The sequence below is a fragment of the Mytilus trossulus genome, chromosome 10 (genome assembly GCF_036588685.1).
Source record: "Mytilus trossulus isolate FHL-02 chromosome 10, PNRI_Mtr1.1.1.hap1, whole genome shotgun sequence".
Lineage (NCBI taxonomy): Eukaryota > Metazoa > Mollusca > Bivalvia > Mytilida > Mytilidae > Mytilus > Mytilus trossulus.
In genome coordinates, this window is record NC_086382.1 from 54,557,631 (window position 1) to 54,576,570 (window position 18,940).

An 18,940-nucleotide genomic window follows, 5' to 3' on the forward strand; every position below is an offset into this window, starting at 1 on the left:
CAATCATAAATCATATATTTAAGATAATTTTCTCTTGTTTATCAAATTTAGATCAGAAAATAGATACAACTATTTTTGTACTAGTAGTATTCAGTTCCGTCAAGTGAAATATATATCTATATATATTTTAATTTCTCACGCATGAAATCCGGTTAGATTTATTCGATTCGATCCTGTTTTAATGCTTGAGCAACCATTCGGAAGTTTTTATAAATTATCTTCTTTCTTTTTACATCCGACATCTAGTGAAATTATTAACTTACCTGTGTTTGTTTTTATACATTGTATACGGTTTGTAAATATACGTGAATATGTCAGGTAAGACAGCAAAACTTATGATTTTAATTTTCAAACTAACAAGAAACTGTTACGTACACAAATCTTTTTATTTCTTACACTTAAAGTATAAGGATACGGGAATGTGTTTAAATGTAAAATTTTGATTTTTAGATGATATTTCTGTTAGTATTTTATCCTCTTTTTTTGTTGAAATGTTTGTGATATACTGTTCAATTACTTTTTATCCGTACTCAAAGTGTCCTTCATAAAGTTCTTTAGAGGATGCTTATTCTAAGATTAATAAAGAGTCTTTGCATTTACTCAAATACCAAAGTAAAAACCCTTTGAATACTGAAAGTTTAAGGGACACCACCATGAATGACTTGGTTGACCATTCCAGAATATCAAAATTGGTTAGGTTTTTTCAACGTGTACTCAATGTTCATCTCCTTTCTCAGTTCGTATCTTGACATCGACATGAGGACAAATTCTGTCACCCTAGATTTACATTTCATGTTAATCCGAGTGCAAATCAAAGTCATGAGTGCCTGTATACTAAATAATAGACTTGTGTTTACTATCAATATTTCTTTGTTACGATCATTCCCCGTAAGTGTGCTCATTGGTATCTACAGGAACAGAGACAGAATCCAGTTGAAAATTACGCCCACCATTCGAATGAAACAAATGCCGTACATAAAGGTGGCACACGATTATGTCAAACTCAAAAAAGGTTATTTTGTTAGTTTTTTTCCAAGTTCGATTTGTCTTTACATAAAACCAGATTATTGCAAGCAACATACACAGCCAATTTTGCATAGGTACTATGTCTATACCAAAAATCTGTAGTACTGGAAATCTACTTTTCATATTCAGTACTATTTTTTTTACTCTAAAATTATTGTAATATTTAGGTACCTGTATTTTACAATACTTGATTTGTACTTGAAAATTTAAGTACTACATATTTTTGGTTACAACGTTACATTTTCAGCATTTTGATAATATGTCTATTTCAAATCTCTTAAAATTCTGATTTTTAAACATGGAATATTGTGATGGCTTTGGGTATTATTTCTGTATCAAAATTTGAATTACAAATCGAGTACTGTAAAATAAAGGTACGTAAATAGTACAATAATTTTAAAGTAAAGAAATAGTACTAAATATCAAAAGTAAATTTTCAGTACTACAGATTTTAAGTACAAAAATAGTACCTATGCAAAATTGGCTGTGTACGTTTGTTTTTGGAGTAGTTACCAACACGTAAACAATGCAAGGCTTGTCTGACAATCTAAAATTCTTTTAGGAAAATTGATGAAGAAGAAAACAAAGCAATTAGCTAATATCTGTCAATATCTATGTATTAACAGTTACAAAGGTTGCTCCGTTCAATAAATTATAGAAAATACCATTCCGAAAATTTCGGTTTTCTGTCCATTCGAAGTAGTTTCATCGTAGAGTCCACGTTCGAGAGGGTGAAGATTCGATGACGATGACCGAGCCGGTAAAACAGTTGACTCGAAAAATAGATATGTTCTTTTCTTACCCCGTTAGTGAGACTAAAAAAAGTAAGAATAAGGTTTGAGCATGGTACCATGCTCCAACTTCGGACTGATTCATTTTAAGATAACACTTCAAAACTTTGGTGAAGCATTTTGTTCTAGTATAAAACACTAATATTACATTAACAAGCTCTTGCCCCGTATTTGCCAATGGACATTAAACCCATCCATATTTCATGTATCTTTTTAAAGTTAATTCAAACGAATAAAAAGAAGTCAATTTTATATCATTTGATATGAAGTTCTTCATTCCCTACTATATAGGGCATTACTACTATAACTAAACTTGTATAAGAATTCATATGGAATGTTTAGATACTAGTGATTTGATATTTAAATCCAGCTTTTAAAGTAATTTAACACATCTTATCAAAACAAACTCTCAGCGGTTTTACCTGATGACATGAAATCACCATGAAATTCACTGAACAATTACAATGACAAGCTCAGTGTATGTAAAGTGCGGATCCTAAAATATCATTTTTACTGTATATGCCATAAATGTCTAATGTAGAATGATAAATAAACAGACTAACTTTTTTTTAATTTTTGAAGAAAATGAAGAAAATTAGTTAAAATGTTTATGTTCAGAAATACATAATACTAATAACACAAAATAAGAGATGCGAGCGGGGTTTTATCGCGCTTAAAGCCATTCAGCTGTGAAATATATACCAAAATAGGTGAATATTTAGGACAATTCACGAACAGATCGTGCAGGTGCTTTATAACTAACAGGTAAGATGTTGTTACAGTAAAAACATTCATTTCAACACAATTATTAAAGTTGTGTAACGTAGAATATGTTTTGTCATTCAGTTTCTTCGTATTTAACTAAATTCCACTATGATGATTTCGTAATGCTAGTCATGTTTACTGTCGAATAATGATACTATTCTTTCATTTTAACTGTGGAGCGAATCATTAGTATTGTTTATGCGGTGCATTTTCACTGTATAATTTTATTTTATTTATCTATTACAGCTAATTTCTTTAAGCATGTAGAGCAAGACTTTAGTTGATTTGATTGCTTTTTTTATTGGATAATCATTATGATAACACACAATTTAATTCAAATATTAAAAATACAGGTTAAATTATGCCTATTCATATTGTTTAAAAATGTCAATCTTATTTACAAAGTTTGTATAAACAATTATACAAACAAAGCAAGCAAGCCAACCAAAGTTTTGCTTTACATGCATTAGAAAATTAGCTGTAAAGCCTTAATTTAGCCGACTTGCTCAAAAAATAGATAAAGTAAGAGAAAGATTTGATAAAATTTAACTTACGGAGGAAAGTTTGGTTTTAAAACACTCTAATAAATTCAATAGAAATAACATTTATTTCAAATGTATTCCATTTAGTTTCTTATAAAGCGTATAGGGATCTTTATCCTTATTTTTTTTTATCCATTTCCATGACACTTCACCACTAATTACGTACATCTTGATATAGATTGCACCTTTGTTTTCCCGTTTAAAAGGTTTTACACTGGAGCCCTTTATAACTTGCTGTTCGGTGTGAGCCAAGACTCCATGTTGAAGACCGTATTTTGACGTATAATGGTCTACTTTTATAAATTGTGACTCGGATGGAGAGTTGTCTCATTGTCACATACGACATCTATATATGGCTCTAAAACGAAACAAGACGGGATAAAAAGGGATAAAAAAAAATCCACGCTACTTTTTTAATATATTTATAATGGGCTTAATATGAGTCAAAATAGAGTAAAATAGTGGGTCGCATTTGGGTATAAGCGTCACGCCGGATTGCCGATTTTTTGCAAGCGTGACAGGTGAAAGTCAAATGATTGTGTAGTGAAAAACGGGAAATGAAGTCTAGCGGGACACGGATAATTACAAAAAAATAGAATTGCATAGTATAAGCGGGATACGGGAATCTGACAAAACAATAAGCGGAATACGGGAATCTGACAAAACAGTAAGCGGGATCCGGGATCAGAAACCCCCAATGAGACCCCAGAATAAGATATTTTTGTATATTCATCCTATTGTTACAGTCATGCCTTCAATAACAAATGTATCCGATGCATGCATTTTTTTTATATTTTTGGTCCCTTTTTCAATTTTGTGGGGTCCAAATTTATAGACAAAAGTCCTTTAATATATATATTTGGAATTCGTTGACATGCTGAATCTAACCGTGTATCTAGTTTTTTTTTTTTTGCCTAGTTGCTGAAATAGCCCACATAGAGTTCCAAAGGGTCTAAAATCAACAAAAATGAATTGTAGCATGCATTTCGTGTACGATAACCCAAATGTGCATGGTTTTACCTCTGCGGTAGTATCCATTTGCGGATCTAGAATTTTTCATAAGTAGGGGCCCACTGACTGCCTAAGAGGGTCCGCTGCTGTCACGCTCCAGTGATTCCCTATATAAGTTAAAATCAAGGAGAAACGTAATCTGAAGAATACAATATGACATTTTGAGAATCGCTTTTGTTACAAGTTTGAAAAGCTATATATTTGATGAAGAATGAATGAGGAGTTTGTATTTCAATTTGAAAATACATGTATCATAAATCCTAAAGTCATCAACTAAGTTTTTTTTTCATTTGTTGCAAGTGCATTTATCACATAATTCTACAATAAAAATTCCTCGCATCTTTAAAAATTCTACATTAATAATGACTGCACTAACAGTGATAATTCATCGCATCTATAGTTAAAATGGATCGCTTTCAATAATCGATATGCTATATTATGATGCTTTTATAACACTTATTTGAACTGTAATGCTATGTTTGTATATTATAAAGACATATCACAATGAAAATATGTTAAAACTTAACTTAAAATCCTTTAACTTGATATTTTCAAAACGTAAACAAATACAGTTTTCCCATGATCCTTTATTCTACAGTAGACATATCCGCATATAACAGTAAAAATGAACTAGCTGGATTCGCACTTTATATACACTGCAAGCTAGTGATTTACATATTGAAATATAAATTGTGTGATCTATATCCCACAGGGCACAGGGACAATACACGACCGATAAAACAGCGCTTATGTAAAAAAGGAAAATAGCTATGGTCATGTGAAATAATATACATAAACGTGCAAAATGTGGATCGGGTGGAGTTGGTGTTTTAGTCAGGAACGATTTTGCTGACCAGTTTTCAATAGAAATTGTCGAAAGCAGTAAAGATGGAATCATGTGGATTCGATTTACTGAAAAAAACTGTGTTCAAAACTGTTTCTATGTTTGCGTGGTGTATTTGCCACCAGAGAACTCTACTAGAGCTGTAAACGCACAAGAATTTTTTGATAATATTATCGGTGATATTTATACAATTCCGAATGAAAATATGTTTTATCTATGTGGAGATTGGAATAGCCGATGTGGTGATATGCTAGACTATATACCAGGCGTAGATTCCTTACCAGAACGAAATGTAGTTGATTTTAAATGTAATACGTATGGAAGTATATTTTGCGATTTTCTATCTGATATAAGCTGTTGTATACTTAATGGCCGAAATACGATTCAAAACGACTTTACGTACGTATCTACTCGAGGATCTAGTGTAGTAGATTACTGTATAGTACCTTACGAAAAGTTACAACATTTTGAAAAGTTTAATGTAAGTCGTGCAAGTACCTTAGTCGACACTGTAAATGGCATCGGAAAATATGACTTAAAAGGAATTGTTCCAGATCATTCTATGTTATCATGGGAGATGTCACTAGACTTTTTAGTGACTGAAATAACACGTGAAAATACCAAACAATCTGTTAAGACGAGGTACGACACACAAAATATACCTCAGGACTTTCTTTTAAATTCGGAAGCTATTTGTGACTTAAACAAACTTATTTTAGACCTTGAAAACTCAAATAAGTCACAAGTCGATTTAGACCAGATGTATTGTGAATTTGTTAAAGTGGTAAAATCAGAGATGTCAAGTAAACTTTCATGTAAAACATATATAACGGATGGATTTAATAACAAACGCCGTAGATGCAAAAAACCATGGTGGAATGAAGAACTAACCGTTTTATGGAATTGTGTTTGTAGTGCAGAAAAAATATGGATTAAAGCAACCTGTAATAAAAGTACGTTACGTCATAATTATGTCCAAAAGAGGAAACATTTCGATAAAGCGTGTCAACGTGCCAAACGCCAATACTGGTATAGTATGCAAGATGAATTAAAGAATTTAGAAGATAACCCAAAAGAATTTTGGAGGAAAATCGGGAAAATTGGAGTAGGAAACAACAGGCAAAGTATTCCAATGGAAGTGAAAATGGAAGATAATTCAATATGTACCGATCCGAAAATTGTTTTAGATAAATGGAAATGTGATTTTTCAAATATGTTGAATTCTGGAAATTTATATGAAACTACCGAAAAAGATGTTAACAGTTGCATAATAACCGATGATATTCTTGATAGTGAAATAACCAATGAAGAAGTTGTCAAAATTTTAAAATTGTCAAAAGCGGGAAAATCTCCTGGTTGTGATGAAATTCCGATGGAGATGTATAAGAATCAGACAGCTATAAACGCCCTTACTCAAGTGTTCAACATTTGTTATAATACAGGAATGATACCGGAGCTATGGAGTAGAGGAATAATCACCCCGATACCGAAGAGTTCGACTTCCGACCCTCGGGACCCGATGTCTTACAGAGGAATAACATTGGCGCCAACTTCATATAAACTGTATTGCGGAGTACTGAATTCAAGATTAACTGTAAAGCTTGATGACCTAAATTTTATACATGATGAACAAAATGGTTTTAGATCTAATCGTAATACTATTGATCATTTGTCAACAATTACAACTATTATTGAAACAAGAAAAATGTGTAAAATGTCAACTTTTGCAGCTTTTATTGATTTCAAAAAAGCATATGATACTGTAAACAGATTTTTATTATTTTGTAAACTTGAGTCAATAGGAATTAGTAGTAAAATGTTGAATGCTTTAAAATCTTTATATCATAAAGTACAGTCATGTGTTAAAGTTAATGGGAATTTAACCCAATGGTTTGATGTTCAATGTGGTTTAAAACAAGGGTGTGTGTTATCGCCCATTTTATTCAATATTTTTATTAATAATTTAGTAAATGAGGTTAAAAGTCTAAATGTTGGTATTCCGATAGAGGAAGAGAAAATATGTATTTTGCTCTATGCTGATGATATTGTTTTACTTGCTGAAAATGAATCAGACTTACAGATGCTCTTAAATGTTTTACATATGTGGTGTCATACAAATGATATTAGTGTTAATTTGAGTAAATCTAAGATTATTCATTTTAGACCACCTTCTTTTCCAAGGTCTATTTATACATTTATACTGGGTAATGATAATATTGAAATTGTAATACAATATACTTACCTTGGTTTACATCTTACAGAATTTTTAAATTATGATTTAATGGCAAAAGCTATTGCCAAGTCGGCAAGTAGAGCTCTTGGGTTATTGATCGCAAAATGTAAATCAAATGGTGGTTTTTGTTATTCTACTTATACAAAGCTTTTTGACACACTTGTATGGTCAGTCATCGATTATGGTGCTTCAATATGGGGAACAAGAGAATTCTCTTGCATAAATGCTGTTAAAAACAGAGCGATGAGATTTTTTATGGGTGTAGGAAAGTATACACCAAACTTATCTCTGTATGGTGATATGGGCTGGATTCCATGCAATGTAAAGCAATGGACAGCTGTTTTTAGATTATGGTCCAGATTTTGTAAAATGGACAATGATAGATTGAACAAAAGAGTATTTATATGGTCATATAAGTATGGAAATAAGCCAATTAAAAACTGGTGCTTCAGAGTGATGACTAAGTTTAAAGAGTATAATCTTGAACCATATTGTAACTGTGATATATTGTTAACTAAAAATGTAATTAAGGATATAGAATGCTTAGCTATTGATTTATATAAAACTGAATGGCATAATAAGTTGGTTTCGAATGAATATGCCAAACTTCGTACTTATAAATTATTTAAAACAGAATTTAAGGTAGAAAATTACATTTGTAAAACTATTGCAGGGAAATATAGAAGTGCTTTTGCAAAATTTCGTTGTGGTGTTGCGCCCCTAAAAATTGAAACGGGCCGGTATCAGAACTTACCTATTAATGAACGAATATGTTTTAGTTGTAATGAAACCATAGAAGATGAGAAACATGTAATTTTGAAATGTCCACTATATGCAGATTTTCGTGCTGTGTTGTTTAGTCATGCTAATTCTTTTTGTCATGATTTTAATAGTATGTCAGATGATGATAAATTTGTATTTTTATTTAGTGATGAAAATGTTTATTTTTACACTGCCAAAATCTGCTATGATATTTTACTGAAAAGAAAATGTTTATTATATTCTTAAAATTTGTTTACTTTTAAACTGTTTTATGTTATTCTTAACATTTGTATACTTTTAATTTGTTTTATGTTTTATGTATGTAAATATATATATGTAAATGTAAACGAGTCTAAATTGAAAACTACGTTCAAACCTATGACTGCGTTGGATAAAAACCGCAATTTTTATACGTGTGCATGTCAAACAAATTTCGTTGTAGAAGGGTCTAAAAACAGCACAAACAACATTTTCCAAAAGACCAAAAGAGTGAAAAAGTATATTTTAACATAACGCATTTGACTAACAGGTCGAACAACTGATGTTCTTTAACCCTGCTGACTGCCATTGGCGATTGCCAAATAAAATTGATCACAGGTTGTAACAAAATGGATCTTATTATAAATTTAATACGTCACAGAAAGAAAAAAAATTGTTAACTTGTGGACAGGATGTTGTGCCACAAACATTCGGTGTCAATATTTCTTTAGTACACCATATCCGGATTTCGACAATAAATGTCTCTTCAGTGATGTTAGGGATCGAAACGGTATTTGGAAGGCCATATAAAAAGCACCCTCATTTTTAGAGAAAGTACCCTCATTTTTAGATTAACTCTTGAATTTTAAGAGTCAATATATAGGATGAACGGATCATATAAACCGGAGGGAAAATATGATACATGCCCAAACAAAAAATATAAACGAGTCTAAATTGAAAACTACGTTCAAACCTATGACTGCGTTGGATAAAAACCGCAATTTTTATACGTGTGCATGTCAAACAAATTTCGTTGTAGAAGGGTCTAAAAACAGCACAAACAACATTTTCCAAAAGACCAAAAGAGTGAAAAAGTATATTTTAACATAACGCATTTGACTAACAGGTCGAACAACTGATGTTCTTTAACCCTGCTGACTGCCATTGGCGATTGCCAAATAAAATTGATCACAGGTTGTAACAAAATGGATCTTATTATAAATTTAATACGTCACAGAAAGAAAAAAAATTGTTAACTTGTGGACAGGATGTTGTGCCACAAACATTCGGTGTCAATATTTCTTTAGTACACCATATCCGGATTTCGACAATAAATGTCTCTTCAGTGATGTTAGGGATCGAAACGGTATTTGGAAGGCCATATAAAAAGCACCCTCATTTTTAGAGAAAGTACCCTCATTTTTAGATTAACTCTTGAATTTTAAGAGTCAATATATAGGATGAACGGATCATATAAACCGGAGGGAAAATATGATACATGCCCAAACAAAAAATATAAACGAGTCTAAATTGAAAACTACGTTCAAACCTATGACTGCGTTGGATAAAAACCGCAATTTTTATACGTGTGCATGTCAAACAAATTTCGTTGTAGAAGGGTCTAAAAACAGCACAAACAACATTTTCCAAAAGACCAAAAGAGTGAAAAAGTATATTTTAACATAACGCATTTGACTAACAGGTCGAACAACTGATGTTCTTTAACCCTGCTGACTGCCATTGGCGATTGCCAAATAAAATTGATCACAGGTTGTAACAAAATGGATCTTATTATAAATTTAATACGTCACAGAAAGAAAAAAAATTGTTAACTTGTGGACAGGATGTTGTGCCACAAACATTCGGTGTCAATATTTCTTTAGTACACCATATCCGGATTTCGACAATAAATGTCTCTTCAGTGATGTTAGGGATCGAAACGGTATTTGGAAGGCCATATAAAAAGCACCCTCATTTTTAGAGAAAGTACCCTCATTTTTAGATTAACTCTTGAATTTTAAGAGTCAATATATAGGATGAACGGATCATATAAACCGGAGGGAAAATATGATACATGCCCAAACAAAAAATATAAACGAGTCTAAATTGAAAACTACGTTCAAACCTATGACTGCGTTGGATAAAAACCGCAATTTTTATACGTGTGCATGTCAAACAAATTTCGTTGTAGAAGGGTCTAAAAACAGCACAAACAACATTTTCCAAAAGACCAAAAGAGTGAAAAAGTATATTTTAACATAACGCATTTGACTAACAGGTCGAACAACTGATGTTCTTTAACCCTGCTGACTGCCATTGGCGATTGCCAAATAAAATTGATCACAGGTTGTAACAAAATGGATCTTATTATAAATTTAATACGTCACAGAAAGAAAAAAAATTGTTAACTTGTGGACAGGATGTTGTGCCACAAACATTCGGTGTCAATATTTCTTTAGTACACCATATCCGGATTTCGACAATAAATGTCTCTTCAGTGATGTTAGGGATCGAAACGGTATTTGGAAGGCCATATAAAAAGCACCCTCATTTTTAGAGAAAGTACCCTCATTTTTAGATTAACTCTTGAATTTTAAGAGTCAATATATAGGATGAACGGATCATATAAACCGGAGGGAAAATATGATACATGCCCAAACAAAAAATATAAACGAGTCTAAATTGAAAACTACGTTCAAACCTATGACTGCGTTGGATAAAAACCGCAATTTTTATACGTGTGCATGTCAAACAAATTTCGTTGTAGAAGGGTCTAAAAACAGCACAAACAACATTTTCCAAAAGACCAAAAGAGTGAAAAAGTATATTTTAACATAACGCATTTGACTAACAGGTCGAACAACTGATGTTCTTTAACCCTGCTGACTGCCATTGGCTGCCATTGCCATATGTAAATGTATATACCTTTTTTATAGTCTCTCATAACTCTTTTTAGAGTGGCTCTTGTTTTATATTGTAATATTTAAATTGTAATATTATGTAAATGTTTTAGAAGAGGTGAGACTCAAATAAAATATTGTCTTGTCTTGTCTTGTGAAGTACAGTATATTTAGTATGTAATATTCGATATGAATAAATAAAAGCATAAAAGCTTTTGATATGATTTTAATTAAATTGAATTCAAATGACTGTATGTGAGTAACTACAGTGTATCAGTAATCATACGGCGTTCAATAATGATCAAAACCTTCCAATCATGACTCTGGAAGTATTTTATGTCAAGCAACAAAATCATGTCTTATAAATATTTGTAAAATTTGTAACGAAAACTTGGTGTGTGTTATCTCAGCTATAACTCGGCCACTCGGCCGTTTGCCTCGGTAAATATTTTATCTCTGGGTATGATAATAATATTGTATCAACATGATCAAAAGCCAATAATTGTTTACTATCGGTCATATTCTTTACTGTTTTCCATTTGCAACTTCATTGGTAGTATAACTTGTATTTTTATCTGATGAGGTCTCGGATGAGCTAAGCCATTTTCAAATGATTTTTTATAGTTCGTTCTTAAGTTTAACTCTTCCTATACTGTCACAGGTTAGGTGAGGGTTTGGACCCCGCAAACATGGTGAACCCTGTCACATTATGTGTGTATGTGCCTGTCCCAAGTCAGGAGCCTGTTAATCAGTGGTTGTCGTTTGTTTATGTGTCTTATATTTGTTTTTCGTTCATTTTTTTGTACATAAAGCCGTTGGTTTTCTCATTTAAATTGTTTACATTTGTAATTTTAGGGCCTTTTATAGCGGACTACGCAGGTTGGTCTTTACTTATTGTTAAAGGCCGTACACTGATATATAGTTGTTAATTTCAGTGTCATTTTGGTCTATTGTTGAGAGTTGTTACATCTTCTTTTTTTATATATAATATACAATAACAAATTCATGAGTAGTTTTATTGTTTTTAGTAAACTTTCATTTGTAGGTCTGTACGGATATACACCCCAAGCTTTCAAGTGGTTTGGTTGGAGCGTTGCTGATGACAATGAATCCAAAGAAGCTCTTAGATCGGACTGAATCTGTGAGGATTTTTTTCAGATGAGTTGACTCAGAATTATTGCTAATTATGCAAATTACACACAGATGTACAACAAAAAGAATAAAATGGTCCATCGTATTTACGGTTCTGTGTAGTGTAGTCATAAGCGTACTACATATTTTCTTTTTTTGTGTCCATCACTGGTGTGCGGATCATCAATTAAGTAATTTAACATATACTAAGTATGCTGACAAGCACTGGGCAAGATTGTATGTACAAAGTGAAACGCCAGATCTTAAAACGGCTGTCGAGTATGCGATGGTCACAAGGTCAAAGGATATATCACAAGATATTATAAGTAAATTGCCAAATAAATATATATTTAAACCGAACCATATGTCTGGTGGTTTAGCTATTATCGAGGGAAATAAAGTAACTAAATGCACGTCAGCCTATTACACAAATTGTCCATCGTGTAACGCAATAGATTTGTTACAATGTTTGCAAAAGATATGCGATCACTGGTTACAAATTGTGTTCAACCCTGGAAAAGAAAAATACTACCAGTATATACCACCTAAATGTATGTTTGAGGAGTATCTAGGCTCTAGTGGGTTTCCTATGGACTATAGAGTGTTCACATTCCATGGAAAACCCTTTTTCATACAGGTTGACGAAACAAAAGATGGACGTCATACTCACGACTTTTTCACGCCAAAATGGAAGCGGATTCAGATGAGGGAGGTACCAGAAATTTATCCCATTAACTCTTTAGCCAAACAGCCTCCGTTCTTTCATGAAATGTTGCGACACGCAGAAATTTTATCTAAGCCATTTATCATGATGCGTATGGATTTCTTTGCATTTGATGACCAGTATTTTTTTGCAGAGTTTACTCCATCACATCATGGTTGTAAAGGAAGATTCATTCCTTCAGCCATAGAGAATTATTTTAATTTGGTTATTAACAACCCGTCTGAGTATTCTGACCCGGAAGTTATATTACAGTTGAAGGAATAGAACATTACATATAAATGTTCTCACTCATTATCAAACTTAAGATTATATGATAATAACAAGAACTAGTATACTCTTTTATTTTAAATTGCCATAAATAAAGGCTATAGTAGTATACCGCTGTTCGAAATTCATAAATCGATTGACAAATATACAAATCCTGGTTACAAACTAAAACTGAGAGAAACAATCCAAATATAAGTGGAGAACAACGAAAAAAACACATACACTAAAGTGCAACAAAACCAATCGAAATGCAACACTCAGTGAAACGATCTGTAAGATAACAATAGCCATTTTTATGATTTGGTACAGAACATTTTAGAAAAAATGGTTGGTTGAACCTGGTTTTGTGTCTAGCCAAACTTTCCGCTTCTATGGCAATGTTAAACCTAACACTAAAATGACAACATTACATGACAGGACTACAGTAAAAATAAATAGAAGATCATACAGGATAGCGAAACACAAAATAAAAAATACAATACAACATTATGACATGATTATAGTTATTAAAATTACAAGGCTTTTTAATACACCAGACGCGTGTTTCGTGTACTTCACACAGCATATAGACAATGGAACACCAACAAAAGGACCAAAGAAATTTTATTCAGTTTTTGAATATGGTTTGGATTCTGACATATTTTGGTTCAACTCATGAGACATAAATTGTCAAAATGCGCATCTGGTGCAGCAAAAGAAGTACCGCTTATATAATTATATTTTAATTATCACACATCGGCCACAATAATCGAATTTCAGAAGGATCATTGCACTTCAGCATCCTCGTCGTTCCACTGAGTTCTACATTTGTATAAACTCAGAGAAAGCATTATTCTTTGCTTAATAAAGAAGCAAGGGCAACAAAAATCATCGATAAAAACAACATTGTAAACAAGAAAACGTGTTCCAAAAATATTACAAAGGACCAACACGAATCAATTTAAATAAACCCTACTCATCTGCTTATGGAAGGTAAGCAGTTCCTGTTGCAATAATTGTATATTTATCATACCGTGTAATATCAGGTGAGAAGTAATTGTCAAACTTATAATAGAAAAATAAGAGTATGACTGTATAGATTACAAGAAATATTTAATGTACCGTACGTTTCTTTGATGTTATAATATATCTATTCGATTTGAGGGTTTTAATTTCAGATAGGAATAAATGTACTATTATAAACTGAAACTGAATGAGAGGCGTTAAACGAGTTGTGATATACTAATGAATGGTATCTAATATAAAACACATTAAATTTAAATATTTCCAAACAAGTAAATAAATGTATGTCATTGTAAAATTTAAATATTTATACTTTAAAAACTTAATTCAAAGGCTAAACAATTGAATTATATGTTTCAGCGTTGACACTGTCCTTCTTGAATGAGCAAATAGCGCATTCTATTGATCGAACCAGTCTGATAGATATTCTCAAGACCGTACCACCGTGCTCTTTAGATGTATGACCAGATATCAGATAGACACTTCTGTTTCAGTCAGTTAGTTAGATACGAATGCAAAAACATTCCACCCCAAAACACCAGTTGCTGACTGGTTAATGGACAGAAGGTAATATTCCGACCAGTAGTTTACCCCTAACCAAAATCGGACATTTGGTTGGTTTTGTGGGATCTATAGATTCGTAGTATGTCCTGTCAGAACAAAAACGATGAAGACATGTCTGGCTTTACGATATCTGTATGTTAAAAGTACTTTCACTATACAAGTGTGAATTGTTAAAGACAAAAGATCGTTTCTATGTTTGTGGCATTACCGTTCATTTATGTTTTGGGACCCGAATTTGATTACCCTCAATCAAGTGAGGACTTTTAAACAACGGTATACTACTGATGTTTTAGTTGTGATTTTACTTTTGTTTTCTGTTAAGTTTCTAGTAAAAAAAAAATCAGTTACAGGGATAAATAATTAATATTATTTCAAAAATAAAAAAAGTAAAATCACAAAAATACTGAACACCGAGGAAAATTCAAAACGGAAAGTCCGTTATCAAATGGCAAAATCAAACTAGAATTGCCATTGCAAGCAATAGCGGATATCACCCTTTCGCCAATTACCACCTAGCCGAGACATTTATAAACAATTTAACAGTGAATGCAGATCTTTGAAATGTGATATGTCTGTCTGCAAATTTTCAGAACATTTAGAGCATTGTTTTAAGTTTCACATTTTTGCTGTTTCCATGGTAACAGCAGCCATTTTGAAAATCCAAAGACAAAAGTCTCATCTATAAGTGACAGTTAACGATAAGATGAAGCATTTTGAAAATATTTGACAATTTTGCAATTTCCATGGTAACAGTGGCCATTTTGGAAATTCCAACTTCAAAAATCCTATGCAGACTTGCCAGTCAACAGTTATATAAAGTTCCATTAATTTTGGAGCATTTTGAAACTTTTTGATTTTTTTGACATTTTGGCTGGTTCCTATGGTGACAGAGATCATTCCAAAATTTTAATGACAGATGACTCATGGGAGGGGAACATACCATTAAAGGTCAAAACATTTGACCTACCATTTTTAAAAAGTAAATACCACTTTAAGGTTTGTGAAGCATTTGACCTTTTTTGCATTGTTTCCATGGTAACGGAAGACATTTTCGAAATTCCACATCTATCAATGTAGCTCATCGTTACTGTGAAGTTTGATTTTATTTGGAGCATTTTGATATTTTTGAAAATTTTGATGAAGTTTCCATGGCAACATAGTAGTTCCAATGATTGCCAAGATCATACCAAAACCAGTATGTAGTGGGCACCTACATTGTATCAAAACATAGTGATTCTATGTTTAAACATATCCAAATAATCTCCAAAACTAAAAAGTTGAATTTTTCACATTTGTTCCGTTTCCATGGTATCGGCAGCCATTTTTTATGTTCCTACGACCTACTGCAACTCGTAATTTTGTATTCCTCATTATACTTAACTTTTATTAATATAAAAAAGAAGATGTGGTATGATTTCAAATGAGACAACTATCCACAAAAGACCAAAATGACACAAACATTAACAATTATAGGTCACCGTACGGCCTTCAACAATGAGCAAAGCCCATACCGCATATAGTCAGCTATAAAAGGCCCCGATAAGACAATGTAAAACAATTCAAACGAGAAAACTAATGGCCTTATTTATTATCGTTAGAGCTCAAACTTCTTACATTTCATACAAACCATCATCTAAGCATCAAAATAGCCTAATAATAAGATCTTGTTATCAATATTTATATGTAGGAAACAGCTTAACCCGTACATACATTTTGCTTCGAATTTGCCATTAAATTAAAAACATTCAGTTTTGAATTTTCCCTGCAGTTCGGTATGTTTGTTATTTTACTGTTTCTGCTGTTAAGTTTCTAGTGAAGAAAACTATTATATCATTAAACAATAAAATTAACAGTATTACAAGGCTTAAATTAATTAACAACATGCAGTTTCAGGGGCAAAATCAAAGCTCTTATTATTTGAAATATTTTTGTTTTGTGTTACAAGCATGAATGATATTGAGTACTGTGTCATTGACGGTTATCGTGCAATATTTTAAATATCAATACCAATACTACCCATAAGGTGCTATATTTTCACTATCATATATATGGTTTATTAATCAAATCAAAAATATGATTACTACTTGTATGTGCAAGACATAATTGTGCTAATCGAAATAAACTATTGCCAGCTCAACAATAACATTAACGGCTCCAATTTTACTGTACCAGAGGAGCTTTTTAACAATAAAACTCTCTTCAGTGATGCTCGAGACCAAAATAATTTGAAAATCTGAATCTTATTTAAAATAATGAAAAGTTTAACAACAAATAAATCATACCACATCTTTTTTTCTATAAATACAAGCAGTAAAGCCAAAGTTAGACACGGATAAGACACTATCAGATATAGGTTTTATTCATTATTAAATTATGTACAGTAAATTTTGCATGGTAGTTACTCACATCAACCGTGAATCATAAAAATCATTTTACATATCTTTATATGTTATATTTATCATATCTTGAAAACACCTTACTTCTTTTTGCCCTACATGTAATTAGTCTCAATGTATCTAATTAAAATACACCTGACATAAATTAAAGCAACACTCTATAAATGTTATATGCATATGAAGCGCTTTACGGATATAACTTCATTATAAACGATAAAAGCTGAATATTAGATGGTCAAGAAAGTACAAGGATGTCACGCTGAACTAAGAACTACATATATTTCAACCTTATCTTATATTTTTTTTTTATGATTAAGTAGTAAATAGCTATTGATAAAAATAAAATTTGGAATCTAAAAAATACATTGGCATAAGATTGACGCTATAAACATTATCCTTTTGGGACTTTATCATTTGCATCAGTGCAAATCGCTTCTATTAGATAACAAGCCTGGTACCTTTGATAACTACTAGTATTAGAATGTCGAAATTTATTATTGTATTGTTTATTTGTGTTTTTCTCTACCATGTAATGTTTTCCTTTTAGTATTGTATTACACATTATCATAAAAGCGCGGGGTTTGGCTAGCCACAAACCAGGATCAACCCACCATTTCTATCTTATAATCCGATTTTGTGTTGGTTACAGTGTCGTTTTTTTGTTGCACTTTAGTGTTTCAGTTGTTTGGTTGTTTTCCTTTTATATGTGATGTGTTTCCCTCAGTTTTAGTTTGTAACCCGCATTTGTGTTCTCTCAATCGATTTATGACTTTCGAACAGCGGTATACTACTGTTGCCTATTTATGGAATGCCACAGCTGCCTTATGATAACAATAACCATATCATTGCGGGTAAAGATATATCATGAATCAAATGAACTTTACTATAACGACATTTGACTACAATACTCTGTCAATTTGCTATATCCCTAAGATAAATTTGAATACTATAAAGACACTTTGATACAAAATGGAGCTAGTTACCTTTTCATACTAGGCTGTCATTTCACTTTGTTATGAAGATAATATTTCATACTATGAAGACATCTTTATATAACATGGAACTACATTTTCATACTGATTTCTGATTAATTGGTACCTTCTAAAAATAAATAAACAAAAACTTAATAACATACAAGACAAAAAACAAAAAGATGGCCTATATTCTTTTAGCCAAATTTTAATTATCATGACAGCAATCTGTTTGTTTTAGATGCATGGTTTACTTGAAGCAAATTTTGGCAAATTATGTTGACAGGTACAATGCAAAATATGTAACCCGTAATTGAAGGCATAAATACGTTATTTAGGTGTGGTAGTGATTCCGTACCTTTCATTTTATAAGAAAAAAATCAAGACCATGATGGTATTCCATATCTAATGCATGCGTCACACATTGACCAGCATGCACCAGATGTACAGAGAAAATTAACAAAGATGGTACACGTTAGGTGCACGCCAGAGGAACGTTATAGCATGCAATCGTTAAACACGCGTTGCATAAGTTTAAAGTACGTTTAAATGCAAATATATATGCTTGGTGAACACTATAACTCCAGGAAATTTTTGTGCAGCTTAAAACATCAAGCTCAAGCGTTTGCCTAGCATATACCTGAATGCTACACGCACGCAATACATATGCTTCAAGCGCGTTGAAAACGCTACAGATAACTTTGAGACACGTAAAGGGCACATTGTATACGCTTCAAGATTGATTGACTTTAACTAAAACGTATGCAGGTACATGAATGTTCGTAACAAACACCCCATAATAATTAGGCAGGTTACACAGTATACATTAATGCACCAATTCATGAAATATTTACATTATGTATATTTTCGTTTATACGCTTTATTCAGGCTACACAAGTTCTTATTTGTTTCACAAAAGGCCATGTCAATTGAGGGTGATTCCCGTTAGATTTACACATGTTCGTGTGATGTAGCTAGAACATGAATTGATAGAGTGCTGTGGACAGCAGATGGAAGTTATCTTTGCAGGTA

The 18,940-nt window shown here is 32.1% G+C and overlaps 1 protein-coding gene across 1 annotated transcript; it reads left to right on the top strand.

Moving 5' to 3' along the window:
• Window positions 1-235: 235 nt before the first annotated feature.
• Window positions 236-12,984, top strand: LOC134686354 (uncharacterized). Its single transcript, XM_063546028.1, has 2 exons — window positions 236-318; window positions 11,899-12,984. The coding sequence occupies exon 2, from the start codon at window positions 12,040-12,042 to the stop codon at window positions 12,970-12,972; it is 933 nt and encodes a 310-aa protein (XP_063402098.1). The 5' UTR covers window positions 236-318; window positions 11,899-12,039; the 3' UTR covers window positions 12,973-12,984.
• Window positions 12,985-18,940: the final 5,956 nt, after the last annotated feature.